General features: G+C 44.8%; 1 protein-coding gene and 1 long non-coding RNA gene across 3 annotated transcripts in view; one reads left to right on the top strand and one right to left on the bottom strand.

Annotated features, from left to right (window-relative positions):
* Nucleotides 1-22012, top strand: part of NF1 (neurofibromin 1) — a 150447-nt gene that overhangs the window by 50239 nt on the left and 78196 nt on the right. The window contains exons 31-36 of one of the 2 annotated variants that reach the window (XM_072978480.2): nt 2297-2359; nt 6843-7001; nt 8717-8814; nt 10278-10424; nt 11640-11786; nt 12135-12245. In XM_072978480.2, coding sequence (XP_072834581.2) covers nt 2297-2359; nt 6843-7001; nt 8717-8814; nt 10278-10424; nt 11640-11786; nt 12135-12245 — 725 coding nt within the window. The remainder of the gene's footprint in view (nt 1-2296; nt 2360-6842; nt 7002-8716; nt 8815-10277; nt 10425-11639; nt 11787-12134; nt 12246-22012) is intronic. The other variant, XM_072978481.2, reaches the window with a different exon arrangement.
* Nucleotides 15326-18504, bottom strand: LOC110075492 (uncharacterized). The gene is made up of 2 exons (XR_002299977.3): nt 18415-18504; nt 15326-16180 (listed from the first exon to the last, which is right to left on the bottom strand). It is a non-coding gene; the product is annotated as an uncharacterized LOC110075492 (long non-coding RNA).

Here is a 22012-nt window from a genome sequence, read left to right on the forward strand (position 1 = left end):
GAGCTGCAGTCCAAACCCATCTGGCGGGCTGCCTGTTACACCTCTTCTGCTGGATACCAATGTCCAGTCCCCGCTTTGCCTTGTGGCTTCACTGTTGAGGTAGAGTCTCTTTAAATCATTGCAGGGATAACATGTTCTATTTTATTTTGGACTAGACACTTCGGAATAGCTCAGCCAACATGGCACAAATTCAGCATTGGCCGATTTTAAGGGTAGATGGGTTTTTCCCCCCCTCATTTTTGGAATTCTCTGAGCTCAGTATGGTCTCAAAATCTGGAATCTGTCTCGTGCTAAATGCCCAGCTACACTGGCTTGTGTGAAATTCTCATCCTGCTTATTTTTCTGGAATGGCTTGGGTGGTGGCTATATGGAAGATTGGTGGGCGAGCAAAGAGGTGTTGCAATCATCATTCCCAAGGCGGGACATGGCTGACCCTGTGCTTAAGCCTTCTTTCCTGCCCAGGTGCATGGAATTAGCTGCTTTGTTTGCCTTCCTTTCCAATTTATGGAGTAGGGAGATCCAGAAATTAAAAATCCTATACATCAGGGGAATGTCAATCCTAAGACCCTGCCGTTGCTTCTCTTCCCAGCCAAGCCTCGGTCGCTCCCGTCTTTCCAAGGATATTTGTTTGGAAATCAGGAAGACTTGCCAAAGGGCTTTAGGACAACAGTCCTCCATGAGACCAATTATTCTTGGAGCCATGTTGGAGATAGATAGATAGATAGATATATTAACCCACATTTCCCACCTCTTCTCCAGGGATAAGTGTATGAGAAAGTTCATGAAAGTCATTAAGATGGCAAGTTGGGAGAGCTTGTTGATCACTGTCGGTTGCAACTTAGGGTATTCAGACCTTTTACCCCTAAATCGGGCGATGACTTAATAGGCTGTTTGAAAAGGAAAACATTCAAAACCTTTCCCCAGCCGGAAGAGGAGCTTTGAGTCCTGTGTTCTCCCCGACTTTCTGTGGGATCGGCTCTCTCCTTAACCCTTCCGTGCTCCTCCTGCCGTTTTAAATTCAAAGGACGTGCCCGGCTGCCTGTAACAACAGGGTATGTGTATGTGGAATTGCTGAATCATAAGTTGAAACATGCATGATCGAGCAAATAAACCTGTCTTTTTTCCCCTCTGTTTCGAGAGATATGGCATGCTCTGGGTTTCAGCACAATCAAGCATTGAGCCAGATTTTCCAGGGGGAAATCTATGCAAATTTGACTAAAGAGAATAATCATTTCCGGAGACCACAGTTTCCTATCATAGTGCCATAAGTAAATATTTTTGAGATCCTTAGCTTGCTTTATTTAACAGGGTGGAGATGAATGTATGAAGCTTTCATTTGCTTTGGCTGGTGTATTCTGTCTTGATGCATATTTATTGGTAAGAATAAAAGGGATTGAACTGGTGTAGTTTTTGGAGTAATAGGTGGCTTGGGATGTTGTGCAGAAATACTAACCAGGGGGCAGGCCAGGAGAATACAGTAGGACCCCTGTATCTGTGGGATCAGTATCCTCTGATTCGCTTATCCAAAGTCTAAAAATATTAAAAGAAAAATCCCAGAAATATATATTTCTAAAGATGAAGCTACCAGAACTGGCCACCAGAGGGAACCAGAGACCATGCTGCGTGTAGCTTCCCTGTTAAAATGCTGTTGGCTGTAATCTGCATTTTCCAGCATCTGCCTAGCGGTGACTTTGAACTGATCTGCCATAGATATGGAGGTCTTACTCAAGATTTTGTGTAGGTGATGGGCCATGAGAGAAGCAGCAATTGTATAATCCTTTGTGGAGTGGAATCGGTCCTCTCCCGCCCCCCCCCCCAGTCACGTTGGGCATGGCCTTGTATCTGAAAAACCTGACTTTGCAGACGGCTTGGTGCTGTTATTTGGAAAAAAACACAAGCACGCTTCATAATCAAATTAAGCGAAGATGTTGACTGACAGCTTTCGGCCAAGGAAACCCACATGTTCTAAACACCACCTATACTAATAAGCAGCAGATTGCTGTGTCCAATTAGAAAGCCACCTTAAAAACGCTTAAACCTAGCCAGAAATAGTAGAAATGATTGGAGCCTGACATTTGCTTCCTTTTGTATTTGTGAACGAATTGCAGTCACCCACAAAATACAAACTCTCATCCAACATTACTGTGTATATTTCATTTTCTGTTCCGTTTTGTTACATTTGATTGTGTAATTTTGTGTACAGATCAACATTGGGTTGTGTTGTTGTTGGTTTTTTTTTTGTGTTGCTGTATGTGGTTGGTGCTGTGACTTGTTTGTGCTCATCTCTGTTCTGTAGGCAACTTGCCACTCTCTCCTGAATAAAGCTACCGTAAAAGAAAAAAAGGAAAACAAAAAATCAGTAAGTTTCCGAGAAGTTTTCTTCGCCGTTTCTTTTCCATGCACACAAAATTCTCTTTCTCCCCCGATTTCTGTTTTTCCCTTCTTTTCTCAAAAAAAAAAAAAAAACACACCACCTTTTCACTCTCTAGCTTTCTCGACTCTCATTGAAAAAAAAATATCATTCTACTAATTCTGGCACCAAAGAGCTTTCATTTTAATTAATTAACACCGGTCTGAATTCACATCTGTTTCTATGAAAGATAAAAGCAACATGGGAAGATTCTGTATGTGCCTGTGTGAGTTTCTCTCTTCGGAAGGCAGGCTTTCCGCAGCTCCGCATCACGATTCCCGTGCCCATCTCCTGGTCGCCACTTGCTATGTCTAGAGACACAAGGGGGGAGCCAGTAAATAAGGACAAGGCATATATTTGCACTGGTATATTCTTAACAGCCACCACCTCCCCCCTTGTTCTAGAGGAGGACCTGTCTCCCTCTCCGGTTTTTTCCTCCATGGTGTTGAGGGCTTGGGATTGGAAGCAAAGGGGAGCTTGGTAAGACAAAATCAGAACAGAAGCCTCAACAACTTGGAAAAACAGGCATTAATTGGCACAGTTAATGTCTGCCGTTGGGACGTCTGGCTGTAATGACCACACGGCATCGCAAAGAGTGCTTCCAACACAATCACTGTTCAATCATCTTTGGGGGGAAAAAACCCAGTGGTGCACTGTTCATAGTTACCCGTATTTTTCCGTGTATAAGACACCCACATGTATAAGACACCCCACACTTTTCTAATCCAAAAGTAAGAAATCTAAGTGGGCCTTAGCAAGTGTAGGGGAAAAGGGATCAAAGCGCTGCAGGATCGCTTTGATCCCTGCTTTCCCTTCCACTTGTTTTTGTTCTCGCCTCAGCTTACTTCCGTGTATAAGACAGCCGTCAATTTTTATTCTAAAGATTTTAGACAAAAGTGGTTAAACCGCAGAAGCCTCTGTGCTGTAAGGTCTGTATATCTTCAGCTGTAAGATCGAATCCACGTGACGGAGTGAGCGCCCGTCGCTTGTCCCATCTCCCGCCAACCTACCAGTTCAAAAGCATGTACATGCGAGTAGATAAATAGGGACCACCTTGGTGGGAAGGTAACAGCGTTCCGTGTCTAAGTCGCACTGGCCACGTGACCACGGAAGATTGTCTTCGGACAAAACGCTGGCTCTATGGCTTGGAAACGGGGATGAGCACCGCCCCCTAGAGTCGAACACGACTGGACAAAAATTGTCAAGGGGAACCTTTACCTTATAGTCTTATACACAGAAAAATATGGTATTTGTGCATCTGTGTCTGTTTGTGCAGTTGGGAGTATATAACACGTGTGCAAAAACGAACTGGCTTTACTTTCCAACCTCCCCCCCACCCCGAAAGCTAAAAAGTGACCCCGAGTCCTTTTGCAAAGACGCTAGTTTGCTTCATGTAGATTTTCAAAAAGTGTTTGTTTAACCAAGACACTGCGTTGGAAAATGGAAGAATTTCCCCTGTATTTCGACTGCCTTGGTTTTTCTTTTCTTTTCTTTTCTTTAACTCTATAAGATTTTCTCGCTGCCTTATGAAATTTTTGGGGAGTTGCCAGTGCAAAACAGCCTGTTCAGGTGAGCTTTGGTTAAGGTGGAATTTTGGGTTGATGTGCAAATATTATGAGTTGTAATGATTTTGGGGTTGTTGTTTTTTGCCTGAATGTTTTATTGTACGATGGCTCTTGTCCATCTGTTCTCTGAACTTGCATGTTTTTTTTGACCAGTTCCCTGAGATATCATATGCGTTGTACACTATGTTGTGCATTATTTACACAAAGATAACTATTTTTGTTCATCATTTCCCCCCTGAGTATATTCATTCCTCTGTTTCTTTTTAAATTGAAAAATTGCATTACAGAACCAGAGCAGTATGAATTCAAAGGCATACCTGCGTTTTTGATTAGGCACAGAATCGGAAAGGGAAACTTAAAGATTAAATTCACGTTCAAATGTGACATTTCCCACCCACCCACCTTCCCTGAGTCCAGTAAATCTAGAGTCACCAGGTTTTTTTGGGGGGAAAGTGATCTAGAATTTTAAAGCAAATTGATACAGTTTTTGGTTTTTCTACATATGGCCACAAAAACTTCCTCTGGGTGTTCAGAGATAAGAAGTGTAAGTTTTTATTTCTTCATGCATGGTGGGGTTGTGATTGCAGCTGGGTGGCTCAATAGCTCAGGTTCCTGGCTAGAGCCAGAGGTTGGAAGTTTGATTTCCCACTGTGCCTCTTGGGAATAGAGCCAGCAGGATAGCCCCCCACAGAAGAAAGGAGTGGCCAACTACTTCTGAGTAGTCCCTCTACCTAGAAAACCCTAAAAAATGTCACCATAAGAATTGACTTGACGGCGCATGATTATTTTTGTTTGACTGTGTGGCACCACTTCAGAGTACTGTATCCTTGGAAATTGTGATGTAGTTGATAGAGTGAAGGACTAGGACTCAAGAGGCCTGGGTTCAAATCCCCACTAAGCCTTGGAAACTCACCAGAGGAGTTAGTTTTAGTAAAACCACTCCTTAAATATCTCACTTACCTTGGAAGCCCTATTAGGGTCGCCATAATTGAGTTGTCATTTGATGACATACCCAGAAGACCCTGGATGAGGTCACCATAAGGCAGAATTGACTTGATGATACGCAATTAATTGGCCTGCCCGTTCATCCTTTTGAGCTTGCCTGAGATATCTACGTGTCAGATGCAAATTTTGCATAGGCACCCTGTTTCCCCCACAGTAGACCTATAGGTATGATGTGGATGGCTGGTCTGCCTATAGGATCCCTTGCCTATATAAATGCTAAAGAGAAGCCAGGATTCAGTCCTTGGGGAACAGAGAGCATTCAAGTGGGTTGCTCGTTCCAGCTCTAGACGACAGTTAAAGCTTGTTAGAGCAACCCGTTTTATCTAAATTGGGCCAGACTGTACCAAGACTTTGATGCATAAGGTGTGCAAACAACCTAATGCCTATTTCTTCCTCTCTCCTCCTTCATTAGGGAAGTGAGGAGATTTCTTTATGATTATTTGAACATGATATTTTTATAGCTCAAAGATGCAACTGTATCCAGTGGGACCCCCTTATCTGCCAGATCAGCATCTGCTGATTCACATATCCACAGTCTGAAAATATTAAAAGAAAAAAATCCCCAAAATAGATATTTTAACCATGAAGTTTCAGAACTGGCCACTAGAGGGAGCCAGATACTATGCTAGGCATAGCATTTGCTAGAAAAATCCATTTCTGTGATGTCATTGCCAGAACTAGCCATTAGAGGGAGCCAGAGACTATACTATGTGTTTGCTATTAAAATAGCATTTGCTATAATCTGTGTTTTTCAGCCGGGAGGGGCTTGGAATGGGTCCCCTGTGGATATGGGGAGGGGGGGTATTTTGGATATGGGGAGTTTGGTATTTTGCTCCAGCACAAATTGGGAAATTATTGCCTTTCCCTTCCCACGTCAGCTCCTCTGGGTGCTACTCAGCCCTGTGGAGCAGAGGTCATTCCATGCCCTAAGCTGGACTGGGCCACGAAGACAGACCTCCCACCCCTCGCATGCACTCCCCCCCCACACAGCTGCTTTGCGGATGCACGCACGTGCCAGCACCGGCGTGAGCGCTCCCCCACACCTTCATGCATGCGCCCAAGCGCCCGCGTGAAGGGTTGGGGTGGGGATTGTGCGCTTACACACGCATGCACGCTTCCCACTGCTTCACGTGTGCGCACGAGCGCGCAGGGTGTATGTGCACCCCCGCCTTCTTCAGCTGGTCCGCGGTCCCCAAAAAGATTGGGGACCGCTGCAGTAGAGGTCTCGGAGTCTGGAGGAAAGCCGTGGGGTCCCGCAGAATGAACCTGTTGGATCTTGACCGTTGTTCATCTTGCAACGACTTTCCCGCATGGAGACCTTGGGGGGGAGTGGTTTCCACTCTTGGTGGTGGGCAGAAGGTTGCACAGGGGGGGACCAAGAATGGGCGGTTTGAACCTCCATTTAGTTTAAATACTTGCTTGTGGAATTTATTTTTCCCTCCTGTGATTTGATCTATATATATATTTGGTCTGGGTTTTTATTTGGAGTTTATACAGCTTTGTCTATAAATGGCTTCTCTGTAATGTCTCTCTCTGTGTCTCTCTCTCTGTGTGTGTATGAGAGAGAGAGTGTTGTGTGTAAATGGAACGCTGGAACAAAATCATGCCAACCTTTGTCCTATTCTGAATAACTTTTCTTCTCCTTTGCCTTCTAACAACAATTTGGCCCTTGCCTCTGGAGTCTTCGTAACTCGAGAGAGCCCCTTTTGGTATCCTGTCCTTTTTTAAAATCCTGGCACAGGGATGCATGTAGACGGGGTTGACACTGACCGTGGACCTGAAACCTCCCTTTTAAGTTCTTCCCTCCTTGTTCTTTCCCCCCAATTTGTCTCTTTATTGGATTCCGACTTAACACTATCCAGGTGGTCAGTCAGCGATTCCCTCAGAACAGCATCGGAGCTGTCGGCAGTGCCATGTTTCTGCGTTTCATCAACCCCGCGATCGTCTCTCCCTACGAGGCTGGGATTTTAGACAAGAAGCCACCGCCCAGAATCGAAAGGGGGTTGAAGCTAATGTCCAAGGTAAAAGACCGGCTTCTCTCTCTCTCTCTCTCTCTCTCTCTCTCTCTCTCTCTCTCTCTCTCTTTTTTTTTTTTTGGACAAGAGGCCAAAGTTAGATTTCGTGCAGTGTGGCTCGGAACGTTTGTTTTAAAAATTACAGTGATTCTAGCGAAGGGGAGATTGAAATCCAAACTTCATTTGTGGTGTAAAGCAAAAGATGTTAGAGGTTCTGCTCTTGGAGAGCCTATGTGGGCCACACGCATGACCAAATCGATTGAGGGATTGAGTCCTTAATAACTACAAACACATAAACACCATAACTTGTACAGTTATAACAACAGCACCACCCTCCCCTTGAACCATTGGTGACATAATCAAACTTTTTCCCCCCTTTTCCCATTTACAAAGCCCCATTCCCCTTCCAAAACTGCACTGGATTGTGTGAAGAAGCACAACTCATCCCATTCACTCATACAAAATCAATAAAAGCTCCCTAGATATCTCTAAAATATTCATCTGTATCAAAACCTTTTAAACTCAAAATTACAGTTAGCTTGCCATTGATAGCAGCATTCCAAACTTCTTCATACCAGTTATTTAATGAAAACCATACTTTACTTTCCAATTCTTCGCTGATAGTAATCTTATTTATAATAAATTTAATATTAATTCTTTCACTATCCAATTCCACCGCTCCCTATCAGATATTGATAAAAGCGCTATTCTAGAGCATACGTCTATATTTATCTTCAATCTATCCTTCAACACCTTAAAAACCAACCTCCAAAATTTCACTGTATTCTCCCATTCCCACTATCTGTGAATGTAAGTGCCTGTATCCTGATCGCATCTCCAGTATAGTTCCGTAAATTAGGTCTCTGGCTTTGGAACCAGAGGTTGGGAGTTCAGTCCCCCACTCTGCCTCCTTGGCAGGACTGGACTTGATGATCCATAGAGCCAGCTCCCCAGTTCTAAGATGATGATGATGATGATAAATCAGAATATTTATTCTCCATACAATTCAATTTCACCAGCATTAAATACAATCTCCAAACTACTTTATAGTTTTCCTTTATCCTCTTAGTCATATATGTTAATATTCTCTGCGCCCCCGATGTTCTTCCACCCTTCAGTCCTTATTTTCCCTTCTAAAGCTGCTTCCTAGAATGCTTTTAAGAGCATCATGTTGGTCCCTTACCCTCTTTTTGATCTTAAGCATGTGTGGACCAGAGTGGCTGCTCTGGGCGGTTTACAGCAAGTAAAAACGCACAAGCAGTCAAACTAAAATCAAACACATGAATAATAACTGTAAAATCGGAAGGCATCATTTATAGCTTTCTAGCAGAAAGTGAGGCATAAGTAAAAAAAATCCTCCTGGGTCACCGAGGAAGGCTTTTTTAAAAAGAGAGTTTTCAGGAGCCTCTGAAACTTTGGGAGGGAGGGATCCTGGCGCAGCTCCACCGGGAGTTGATTCCAGAGTGTTGGGGCCACCACGAAAAAGGCCCTTGTTATGGGAGATGATTTCCCGGCTGTGGCCACCCGGAGGAACAGCACCAGGGAGAACCTAAGGGTGTGGGTTGATGACATCGGGGAAAGATGCTCGGACAAGTCGTGCGGCCCCAAAACTTGAAGGACTTGGTCGGTCAAAGTAACGCTAAAGAGGGAAGTTCCAGAGCACCCGTTCTCTCGTGTCCCAATGAGTATCCGTTGCTCCAACCACGTTATTTGCTGTTCAGGTACTGCAAAGCATCGCCAACCACGTCTTGTTTACGAAAGAGGAGCACATGCGGCCTTTCAATGACTTTGTGAAGAGCAATTTTGATGCAGCGCGAAGGTAAGCCCCCCTCTTTAGAATGCAGAGCTTTCGAGCCGGCTTAGTTTTTCTGGGCCTGATTGGAGTTAAACTTGAAAAACCGTCCGTTGCGGCGGGTGGGGGTGATTGGATGATTCGGCCCTGAAGCCGGCGTGGCTTTAGGTCCGAGAGGCGGCCGGCGGCCCGGAACCAGCAGAGCAGGTTACAGATTGGTCCTTCAACCCTAAAGCCAGCGCCCTTTAGTCTAAAGGGCTTGAAGGCGGCAGGATGCAGTCGTACATGGCGTCGGGGTTGTTCAGTGGCCGAGAGTAGACCTTTTCACTCATTTGGGTGGTATACAAGGATCTGAAGCAGGCAAACCAGTCAGATCAAGAGCGTACGCAGAACTGATACACGGAGTGGTCTAGCTTTTAAACTGGCTTCAAAAGAGGGTACATATACAGTGGTGCCCCGCTTAACGAGTGCACCGTATAACGACGAATTCGCATAGTGATCTGTTTTTTGGGATCGCTAATGCGAAGGCATACCGACGATTCCAATGGGCAAAAATCGCTTAGCGACGATCGGTAAGCGTTTCGCTTACCGATCTTCGCATAGCGTTTTTTAAAAATCAGCTGATCGGCGGTTCCAAAATGGCCGCCGGAAGACCCAAAATGGCCACGCGCAGCGTTTTCGCACCCTGCTCTCGCTTACCGAGGGCGCGAAAATGGCTGCCGCTATGGGGAAACATCGCAGAACGGTGAGTTTTGAGCCCATTTGGAATGCATTAAACAAAGTTTAATGCGTTCCAATGGGCTTTTCCGTTTTGTATAGCGATGTTTCTCCATAGCGAAGGTTAATCCGGAACGGATTAACCTCGCTATGCGGGGCACCACTGTATTTGCCACGAGGCTGTGTGTTGTCCACAATAACATCTGGACCGTATGACCGATGTGGTATTCCCAGAGGTGGCCGAAGCAGCATGGTCCGTGACGACTAACGCTTGGAAACAGCAGCGAAAAGTGCCCTTACTCTCCCTTCTTGTAGAATGGTGGACGGCGAAATGAGTCTTTTTAGTTTACCCCAGCAAAGTGGCTGTTTTAAGTTCTGGAAATAAATCACTGGGGTGGGAGAGAGAGAGCTGATCCGTTCACTCGGCCGCCCTCTTCACTCTTGTGGCCCCCCTCTTGCCTCAGAGAAGGAAAGCACTTAACAGACTCAAAGGAAAAACACAGCAATCTACACTAGCTTTGTATCTTATGTGCGTCACACCTTCCGACTCCTATCCCTGCTGTTGTTTGGCTGATTGATTTACCTCGGCGGGTGCAGCAACCCCAAAAAAGTGTCCTTGCAGGGTGCGTCATTAACATCTGCTTCTGGCCATTATGCCATTCATTCATAACCCACACACCTGCAAAACAGATCTGGCAACCCAGCGAGGTGCTTTTCCAAGGTGACCCAAAAAGAATTATGGTCCCCACCAACTCTCCTCTCTTTACCTGTAGGTTTTTCCTTGACATTGCATCAGATTGTCCAGCCAGCGACACAGTCAACCACAGCCTCTCTTTCATCAGCGACAGTAACGTCCTGGCTTTGCATCGCCTGCTCTGGAACAATCAGGAGAAGATTGGCCAGTACCTGTCGAGCAACAGGTAGGAAGTGACCGAACGGTAGTAGTGAATGTTGTCGGATTTGGGGTGGAAATACATACTCCAGAGATGGTTGTGGATAATTTATCATTTCACGAGATAGTCGCTTTCTCCATGGAAGGAAGGGGCTGTGTTTTCCGTTGGCTGCATCTTTGAATCACCACTACCATCTACTTAGAACTGTAGAGCTGGAAGGGACCCTGCAGACCCTTGAACCATCGGGTCCCTTTCTAGCTCTGCAGTTCTCAGATGATGATGATGATGATGATGATGATGACCCTGTGCCTCTTTGTCAAGGAGGCCCAGTGGGGAACTGAAGTCCCAACCTCTGTGGCCAGATGCCACTGAGCTATCCCTCTCTGTCCAATTAAATCATGCCGTTGCTCTTATTTTTATGAGGCCAATGCATGCCTTAGACAAATTAGCACCGAAGCGTCCTTGTGCATCACTTTGCGCCACTAACAGACAAAGGAAGAGAAAGAACAATTGTGTCTCCCGGGGCTTTGGCTGCTTCATCTCCGTGGGGCAGCTTCGCCACCATAGGATAGAGAGGATGCTTATAAGGAGCTTCTGGTCCTCTGTTTCCTTTTCAATGGTGCCGGGAGTCAGGGCTGGAAAGTGGCGTTATATTGGCCTGCCTCTGGACATGGCAAATTCCGTACCAGGTAGACAATTGTTCAGACGGTTTGCGGGCCACTTTATTCTCGTACAGACAATGAGACCTCACTTATTGACAATGGCCATGAGACGTTTTACGGTCCTTTGGGAGCACAGAATTAAAACGTTGGGAAAACCTAGCGTAACGCACCTCGCTTAATCACGACAGAGCTGTCCAAGATACGGATAGGCGGGCATGAAATGTGTGTGGGGGGTTTCAAACCTGCCGTGGTGGGAGGGTAAGGAAGCAGCTGCCGTTAGGAACCTAGTCGGCCACTCCATGGAATAAAATCTCTCTCTTCATACAATTTAGTTAACTCAGGAGTGGGAAGCGTGGCCTCTGTTTGAAGCAAGAAGCATGGCCTCTGTTTCGAGTGAGAAAACAGGGTTTCCCGGGATTTTTTATCCCCATGATAAATAGTGTGGAAAATTTGTAGACCAAACGTGCTACATACATTTACGGCTTGTGATGAGGGATAGCTTGCAGGTTCTGTGAAAACCATCAGCATCAGCTGGTCCAGTTCTTGTCGGTTTTACTGATGGACCACCCTCCTCCTTTAGGGACCACAAAGCTGTCGGAAGGCGGCCTTTTGACAAGATGGCAACTTTGCTGGCCTACCTCGGCCCCCCCGAGCACAAGCCCGTGGCAGACACGCAGTGGTCCAGCATTAATCTCACCAGTTCCAAGTTTGAAGAATTCATGACTAGGTAACCGCCTCTGAATACCTGTTTGCTTTGTTTTTAATAATCTTGCCAGCCCTCCCAAGCATGAATTTGTTCCCACCCATGAATGGGAAAATGGCATCATCTTTTGTTCCTCCATTTTTATTGTCCTGCTGCATTGAGATTCCAGGATTTTTATTCCCCCTAGCTCTCTTCCCTGCATGCTTATCCATATCTCAGAAGCATTTATAGGAGTGATCTCATCTCTGATGAAATCTTTTCGGTAGGCACGAGAAAAAGATTCCAGGGGGAGCCTCTGGTTTAGTGGCTGAATGGAGTCTATAGTCAGATAAGCATGAACTGATGCCTTTATATTTACTTTTGCATCTTTAGGCACCAGGTGCATGAAAAAGAGGAATTCAAAGCCCTCAAGACGCTAAATATCTTCTATCAAGCTGGGACATCCAAAGCTGGCAATCCTGTCTTCTATTACATTGCACGCCGGTAAGCTTCTTCTTGTTCCTTAGTGTTTTCTTTTGAGAACGGTGTAGCCAACCTAGCCGTTCGAAAGCATGCAAACGCGAGCCCATGAATAGCTACCACCTCAGTGGGAAGGTAATGGCATTCCTGTCTAGACACGCCAGCCACGTGACCATGGAAAGTGTCTATGGATAAACGCTGGCTCATTGGCTAACAAATGGGGATGAGCGCTGGCCTCTAGAGTTGGACACGACTGCGCTTAATGGTCACGGGGAACCTTCACCTACTAGGGAAGAGGTTTCTGCCACTCCACAGATCTGCTTCAAGTGGCATGGGGGAGCTGTGAGGTGGACTCACCCTGTACTGGCTGTCTGGCCCTTCTTGGGCTTTGGGGATCATCCAAGAGGTTATATCTGCAACTGGGGTGAGTGATCTGAGGTTTGTAGTCCAGAAAGTCGGGAAATGCCGCCCCAGATTGTCCTCTGGAAGGTTCAAGGAGCCCACAGTATTGCTTAAAACGGGCACCTGCCTATTCAGGCAAGTGGGAGGGTCAACCCTTGAAAAGGACATTCCTCCTTTCTTCTGTTATTGCAAAAAATGGAACACGCCACAGTAAGGTCCAGCAGGACTCCCTTCTGCGTCTCGAGAGTGATGCGCGCATCCTTCGTTTCACGAGTGGCTGTGTTTCTGTTCTGGAAATGATGAGACAGTGAGGAATCTACACACACGTTCAGGAACATGCCAGCCGACTTATATCATTCCTGTAGAATAAGTATTTTGTGTGTGTGTGTGTGCGCGTTGGAACACCCTCCCACTGGAGGCCAGGCTGCCTGTGTGGTTTTTTTTTTCCAATGGGGGCTTGTCCCTTACCTCTTTGAATGTGTTCCGGTGTTGCTTTTTAGTGTGGCACTTGTGGGATCCTCGTGAGGATTTGAAAACTCACTGTTAGCTTTAATATTGTCTTAATCATGTAATATTGTCTTTTTCTTTTCAAGGAAAAAGGCAGGGTAAAAATATTTTAAATACATGAATATCTGTATGTGTGTGTGATGAATGGCTCTCTGGGCTCATTTCTGTATATACATTGGATTGCATTTTTGTACTTTATGGTACTGTAGTTGGCTGGCTAGCTCAGTGAGTTGGGGACTTGGCTGCAGAGCGAGAGAGCATTGAAATTTGCTTGCCGACGGGTCCTCTTGGAAGAACAGCCAGCTTGTGTTGGCTTTGGGCAGATTGTACAGTCCCAGGGCGCCCCTAGTGGAAGGAAAGGGTAAACCACTTCTGAGGACTCTGTACCTTAAAAATCCTATATATATAATCCTTCTGTTCCTCCTGTTTTGTGCTCCTCAACTTAATACCATTATCGCTAATTTCCTGTCAAAGATATGGGTCGGCTGTGCTTAAGCGCCACCACAAATATTTGTACAAATATTGTTCCTGACAAATATTATCAGGAACAAGCGATTTCCACAGGGTCTCTGTTGCTTCGGTAAGAATCAGCAGCATCTCCACTTGCACGCACAATAATCTTACAAACACACATAATCCTGTATAAACTCAATAATTTTGTGTGTATGTGTGCGAGAGAGAGGGTGTATAATTATTATTAAATTTCTCATTCAAGGGATACAACAAAGGGGGAAGGCCGTTCAGATAGGAGCCAACCAGTTTTACAAATTCTTCCAAACTACAGACGTTTTAGAATGTCCCATCCTTCGTTACACAGTTTAACAATACTGTAATTATTACTTATTTGGAATAAATACTTCCAAGTCAGTCTTCGCTGCATCAGGCCCATACTCAGGAATAAACCTCCGTTGTGTCTAAATCTCTAGAACTTGAGACCATATACCATACGTTTGTCCTTTTTCCTTGTTTGACAAAGTCCACAAACAGCTTCTAGTTTGTTCTAAAGTTTGTCAGTGCTCTGCCTTTGATTAAGGCCGACGGCTGGACGGCACACCATTACTATTATTACCCATTTGGAGCTTGGAGAGCGTGTGCACGGCTGCTCTGGTGGTGTTTTTATTTACATACCTTTTCAGCCACAGCGTCAGAGGCGAGCAAGGATGTGGAGTACCCGGATTCTCGACTGGAAACTAAATCGTTTTGCCGCTGTTCTGTAACTCCTAGCAAAAGTGGCTGTCCCTCCCATGTACATTTCCTTGTTTTCTTGTGCATTAACTGTGCTGACTGACGGAGACCCATATTAACACAGCCGGCCGAGATCCGACAGTATCTGTCGATACCGAGTGCCACCAGGATCAGGGCTTCCTCTCCCTGGGACATGATCCAGAGCCACGTTGCCAGAACAGATCTGCAGGGTGTGCAAGCGAGAGACAAGGAGATGCTGCGGATTCTCACTGAAGCAACAGAAATTCTGTGGAAATTGCTCGTTCCTGACCCGGTCAGTACAAATATTTGTGCTGGCGCTTAAGTGCAGCCAGCCATGTCTTTGACGAGAAATCAGCTATGACAGCATTAAGATGAGGAGCACAAAACATGAGGAACAGAAGTAAATGACTGAATCACGTGAGAATTTGCACTTAGGTATGTGTGCGCTCAGTCATGTGATAGGCCAAAGACAGCGGGCCTACCGTGTGGCCCATCAGCTGCATGCAAGGTGACTTGTTAATTCAGATTGGGAAGCAGGTGTAGAGGGATATGGGCATGCTGCTCAAGCAGAAGATCTTGGGCTGAGCCCCTAACATTTTGGGTTGCGCCCCTAACATTTTAAATGGAAAGGGTCTCAGCAAGACTGGGGAGAATCTGACCAACCTTTTCTTCTTTGTGGCTGGTTTTATATGCCGTAGCTGTTCCTTGCGATGTACGATGGGACCCCAGTATGCCCAGGGATCGGCTCCAAGCGTGTCCCCCCCACCCCCAAATGGATGCTGAAAAATGCTCCACGTTCTGGCTGGCCAGAAGAAAGTTTGCATAGTGTTTCACCCCCTCCTGCCCTCCTTTCCATGATGTGGGGAATTGAGCTGTATGTTGCCCCCCCCCCTTTTTGCATCTAGCATGTGGATTGCTTTTCAGAAATCATGCACATGAATCAGAGTCAAGCAGAGTCTTACTTGCCTGCAAAGTAAACCCGACATGGGTTGTTGTGACTATCTTATTTATTAAGGCCTCCAACAATTTATAATAAAGTAACATTCATTGTAAGACAAAGCGTGGAGCACAGTGTGTTCTGGTCTCGTCCTTCGGTTGTCTGTCTGGAGGAATCTGCCCGTGTCTGATTCTCCTGCCATTTTTAATGGCTTTTTAAATTTGTTTCTCTTGTCCAGATGTTGTGCACTCAGTTTCCATGTTCATTTTTCTACCCAAGGCCTTAAACTTCTTTAAATGCTTTTACGAGTCTGCCATTATTATTGACACTCCGTTCGGCCTGTGGTCCCAGATCAGAAGCGAATATTGTGACTCGTGTGTCGTGAACAGCAAGAGCAGTTGCTTGTCTTCATTTGCCTTCTCGAGACGAGGCGAAGGGATAACGAATGGGAAGTGAGTGGTTGTAGCTTTGGATTTGGTAGCAGAAGGCGTCCTTATTAGAAAATACAGTGATGGCCGTAAAGAGTCACTGAATTGAATGAGACTAAATTACCCTGATTTTTAAAATGTAAAATGCTCAGATGAATTGGGCTGTTTGAAAGATGATATTCACAGACAGAAACCCCCCACCCCACCAAGTTAAAAGAGTGAAGAGAAACGGGATGCTAGCAACAGGAAGATTGCCATGTGATGTGGTGGAATTAACGTGTGATGGTGTTACATTGTACTTTGCGATGGTCGTTCCCTTTGCAGTGGGCGCCTTTGGGGTAGAAGGAACTTTGGTTGGGGTGATCATCTTTGTCGTAGAAGGAACTTTGGTTGGGGTGATCGTTGGGGCATCTTGTGACGCAACCAAAATCGCAGCCACCAGGATGGGCCATAGCCATTTCCACTGCTTCTTCATCCTGCTTGGGTTTAAACAGAACAGTTTAGATAACAACTCACAAGTGCTTAGAAGAAAAGGTTTGTCATTAAATTCTCTGCCCGAGAAGGACTTTGTAGTAGGGTTGTGCATGTGGGTGTGGAAATATTCCGAATAATGCCGTATTTGGTTAGCTCCAAATACCTGTAGTAATAATTCCCCATATTTGAAGACCCATTGACCCTTTATAGATTAGGAAGTCTAGGTTTTTGCTTGCTAGAGGGAGATGTGAAAACGAAACCTAATGAGGCATCTTGATGTAATGTCTTGAGAAATAAAACTAGGACACTCTGGCACCAAGGGTAGTGGGGCAGAGAATCCAGTGTTTCCTGATTAGGGTTGCCGTGGGTTTCCAAAAGGAAGAGGGGGTTGGAGTGAGAGCAAAGCTTGCACATGATCTCTGTTTACAGTACCAATGAAATCTAGAAGCAGGCACAGACACCAGAAGGTTTTTTTTTTCACATTGATTCGTTCTATTTGAAAGGTGGACACAGCTGCTTATAAATCCCCTGAGCATTTGCTGTTAGAATATGCTCTGGTGCAAGCCTGCACTGCAGCAGTTTTCTCCATGTCCTTTTCTGAATCCTCAACTTAACATTTACATGTTCTATATCTCATTGCCTATTGCTCACAATATAAGATCTTGGTATAAGATCTAGGATTAGTAGGTTCACAGGTTAATATGTTGTAAATCAACAGGGGCATATTAGGTTAAGGCTACTTTGGAGGCAGGAGAATAAGATAGATATTATGTTAGTAGATTTTATGTCTGTGTATATGCATGTGTGATTTTTATTGAAAGGGTTTGTGTTCTGCTGTAGCAGAATCAGATAATGTTCTGTGGATACAGGCAGTAGGAAACATGAGTGCTGTAGAAGAAGTCAGCACTCAAAGGATGATGCGGGATTGGTGCCTGCACCAACGGCAGCAGCTTCTAACGAGATGAGGGAGAGTGGGAGAGGCCAAAGACAGCCACTATTGGGACCCTCTCCCGCCACAAAATCTGTCCCCCGGTTGCCTTGTTCAGTATCGAGGCTACGAAGTGACCCTCAAGACATGTTCCAGGGACCTCTTCGTGCAATCCAGCCAGGGCAAGGGGCGAAAAAAATGGTGGAGATGTGCCAGTGAAGGACAAGAATGCACGCACGCCGCCATGTTGGCGCTTTTATGGCTGAGAAAGAGATTTCTGAAGAGCGCCAGGCATGGAATGCCATATCCACTCCACCATATTCAGGGAAGGGTTCTTCCCCAGCCCCCACCCTGAGCAAATCTCTCCATAAGCATGCTTACGTTTGCAATCTGTTAATTAGTCTCTTACCCACAGTCAGATTTTAAAGCTGATGATTCAGACATTTTAGGAATCAACCTCAGTAGGACACACATAAAGACAAAAGAGTTTGTTCTAAGAACCAGATTCCACATGAGAATTTTGGCAAATATAAATCATTCCCTATCCGTGATGTAGATGCTTATCAGGTTTTGTTGTGAGTAAAGGAGAATCAATCTTCTCAGTACTACTTACTGCATGCCCAGAAATATAGGGGCTAGAACAATGGTAAGTATCTAACAACTTTATCTAATGAACTAAGGTATTGTATGTTTTAACTCAGATGCTCGCTTGGTAAAATTTCACAAGACTGATTGTCACATGACTCTGACGTTTCTCCCTGTTCGCATACTTACTTGGCAAAAGGATGCCTCTTATTTTTATTTTTCTAATGATATTCTTTCCAAATATCTCTTGGCATCATTGTTATGTTGGAAGCAGGCCACATTCTGATCAAGTATTTCACAATCAGTCATGAGGGCTAGCAACTCTTTTTGATTTCCAATTTTTTAAAACCCCTTTTGAAAAGCATTGGGTTAGTTTCCAACTATTATAAGTGGATGTTCTGGTTCTTTATAAGCCACTCTGAGAGGATTTTATTACAATGAAACATTGAGAGCTCTCTCTCTCTCTCTCTCTCATCTATATATTAATATCTATTGCAGCTTTCTAGCTGTGCTAGACACAATTAGAGTCTTACCTTTCCATTTATAAAAACTGGCTCCTACTCCAAAATCTCGAAACATTTTTTTAACAACAAACTCACTTAAGGTATTTTTTTAAACCTATTCCGATACAAAATGCCTAGCCCTTAATACATTAACCTGCACCATGAATTGCCCTTTTAAAAAAATGTATATGCTCTGTTCAATTTTAAATCCATTGTTCCTTACCTGTTGTCAGTTTCTGATGTTTATGAAGGGAGTAAAATATAGAAGTCTCAGAAAAGTTCAGCTCTGTGGGCGCCTAATAGGCACCCTACTCAATTCTGCCCTTTAAATATAATTTCACAGTTGTTACGCAATCACAAGCCTCAAACATTATTGGTTCTTGTGGCTTAGAAATGTCAAGATGTCAATTTTTTCCCCAGGGCAACAAGCACAAACACAGAGACTATCTCCCCTTCTGCTCCGAGAGGAAGTAAGGGTATTTTTCTTTAAGCCTTTCTCAAAATACATACCTGGAATGGGGGAAAAAAGGAAGATGGGTCTTTGAGTGGCCCTTTAGAAGTTGGTACGGACCTTTGAGGGTCTTCTTTAGATGGCCGTACTGTGACTTAATTGCATTTCCCCCCCTCCTTTGTTCCAGAGAATCGGTTTAAGGAAGGAGGGAAGACTGGGAAATGCAGTGCGGTAGAATTCGTCTTGCGTCCCCTGCAAATGATGATAACGTGTTTCGATTTTCCAGGAACATCACATCTAGCCTTTGCGGTTGTTAAATTTAGGCTGGAGACGCCCCTGCGAAAAAAGAGAGAAAGATCTGAAACAAAAGAGCAGTTGGAAAAAAAATACGCCTTTACATTGCTGATAGGTTTTTGACATAAGCATCTGTGGGTAGAAGCTCACAAGCCTCTGAAGGGTGATCTCTAGGAAGGCTTATGCTAAATTAAACCTGCTCGTCTACAAGATGGCCCAAACCCTTTTGTTGGTTTTGCAGCAACAGACGACAAGCTAACGTGGCTACGTCTCTGGAAATCAAAACAAGATTATTAGTCCCTGGGCATTTTTTCCCCTCCCATGGTCCCCGAACAGCACCGAGGCTACGAAACACGGCAGGCATGGATTTAAGGTCAGGGATCATGAAAGTGGTCATCCGGTAGTGCCAGAAGGACCAGAGGGTCCCAATCCTTGACTTAAACCCCTACCCCAAAGATTGCTTTGTTTAAAAATCCTTGATGGTAAAAGTTTTAAGATAAGTGACAGAGACATGAAGCCGAATGAGGTGGTGGTAAGGACTGGACCGCTTCAGCTGGCACCTGTTTGCCACTTTCCTGCAGTCAGAAATAAAGAATAATGAATATTTTATTATTATTATTATTATTTTGCAGGGTATCCTTAACAGAAGGGATTGTTTAAAATTGCATCCTGCAGCCCCGAGGTGGTTCACTAAGATCTCCTGGAATCCATATCCCATGACATAGTCATGCCCTTACATCATCCTAAGGGAAAAAAGATAGTGGCTGTCTTTGTTTTTTTGCTAGGCAGTACCACTCCTGCTTAGTGTAGCTCGGTTCATTATTATGGTCCATGACCCGCAAAAGACATGAAACGTAATACAGGTTTGCTTAATAAGACAGTCATAACGCTAATACAGAGGGGGTGGGAAGAGGCGAAGGAAAATGATGGCTTACGATCGTTACCCATCAAATCTTTGCATATCTCGCATGCAGCTGCAAAGAATTTTGATTAGGGAAACCACAGTCGAAACGTGAAGCTCCCCTTTTTTGCTCTTGGTAGAGCAGAGTTGGACTTTTCACACTGCCTCCCAAACACTTCCTAGAAAAAAAAAACGGGGAGGGGGGAAACTGACGTGTTCTTGAGGCAGACGCCAGATTACTAGGGGGGATTGCTCCCCTGTGTAAAGCTTAGACCTACCTGCACAGAGGCAGAACTCCATCTTTCCTAGAGTTTTCTCGGAGCTTTAGGCAGTTGGTCCAGTTACACGGTAGAGTAGCATCCACCGGCGGCGTGCGTTTGGATCGATGGGGATGAAACTCTCCAGTTCAAACTGCCCCTTCTTTCCCCTCGCCATCCGGGCTGAGCCTGCTCCCCAGTAACAAGACCTGGTTTGGCGTCTGTAGGCCCTGATACGGAAAATGGGAACCTACAAAACCTTCCATATTCACAATCTCTGTCCCCCAGATTCCAGGACAGGTGTCTTCATGCACGTTCTTGAAAGTCTAATCCAGCCATTCTCAACAAAAGGGGTCATGCGGTGCCCTGGTACATTTGAAAAGGGGTCACAAACTGGAAACAGTTCTTCGCACACCCCATTATAAGGTTGGTTAAGCCAACTTACGCAGTCCTGATTCAGCCTAGATTCCCTTCATATTGTATGGATGGCCATGGGCCATGATGTGATGTGTTGGATTCTGACTCTCATCATCCTCAGCTAGCGTGACTTGAGTCTGATAGGAGTTGTCGCTCAGCACATCTGGAAACCTCCAGTTTAGTGGGGAGAAACTTGGCCGTGAAAGATGAAAGAAAACAAGGTTATTGCTGCTTTAATTTGTTGGCATGACAATTGATTGAATTACACAATCTTATGTTTTTAGCTGTGTCATGGTTTTTTTAATGTAATCCAGTATGGGAATGAGGATGTTGAACCAGGTAGACCAAGGATGCAGCATGACCCTGCCTGCATTCAGACCGGTTGATCTAAAACAACTTCTTCTTTTTTTTAAATTTGCGAGTGGCAACCATCAGCATAACAACTTGGTTTCTTAGGAATGGGATTCTTGATGCAGAGGATGGGCATTTCCTGAAACCACCTGCTCCTTAAGAGGTCCTAGTAGTGCCGTAATTCTATGCCTAGCAATTAGAAACAGACGTTGTTCTGAAGTTTTGCGGTTTCACCTTTTAGAGGGAAAAGCATTGATTATTTTCCAAAAGAAACAGTATCTATGGTACCTTTTGTCTCAGGTGCTGTGTTGAGGGTACATGCCTACAAGCGGTAATGCTACATCTTCTTTTGCTTTTCTTTTACTGGAATCTTTTTAAGTTTCGCTTTCTCCAAAGGCAGCTGCAGTTAAATCTCAAGACATGTCCTTAAACCGCAAATATTAGCCAGGGAAGAGACCTGTTTTTTAAACTTCATGGTACGGAACGGAACAGACTTAAAGAAACAAGCAAACAAGAAGCTCAGGATCTCTTTGTGAGTTAAAATATCTTAAGATCCTTGAGCAAATAAATGCCAGGAAAGCAGAATAGACCTTGACTGTTTATTCTGAAGAAGGAAATAGGTGGAGAAGGAACTATGGTAGACATGGGCAAGTCCCTCGGTCATTTTTCCTTCTGGAAGTTGTACCTTGGAATGGAATTTTTGGTCACATCTGCATGTTTGTTAAAGTGTGATCTATTGTGTATTTGGAATCATAGAATAATTGAGTTGGAAGGGGCCTATAAGGCTATTGAATCCAACCCCCCGCTTAAGGCAGGAATCCAAGTCAAAGCAGATCTGGCAGACGGTTGTCCAATGTTCTCTTGAATGCCTCCAGCGTTGGAGTGCTTACCATCTTCCGGAGTAACTGATCCCATTGTCGTACTGCTCTAACAGTGAAGAAGTTTTTCTTTCTTTCTGATACTCAACCGAAATTTGGCTCCCTGTAGCTTGAGCCCTTTGTTATATGTCCTGCCCTCTGGGATGAGTCAGAACAGATCCTGCCCCACCTCTGTCGGACTACCTTTCAAGCATTTGCAAAGCGAGGAAGGAGACACCTCTTGAGAGTTGTGGGGAGAGGGATCGTAACCGATATCACACATTAAAGATAAC

This window comes from Pogona vitticeps, chromosome 7, assembly GCF_051106095.1.
Source record: "Pogona vitticeps strain Pit_001003342236 chromosome 7, PviZW2.1, whole genome shotgun sequence".
NCBI classification, from domain to species: Eukaryota; Metazoa; Chordata; class Lepidosauria; order Squamata; family Agamidae; genus Pogona; species Pogona vitticeps.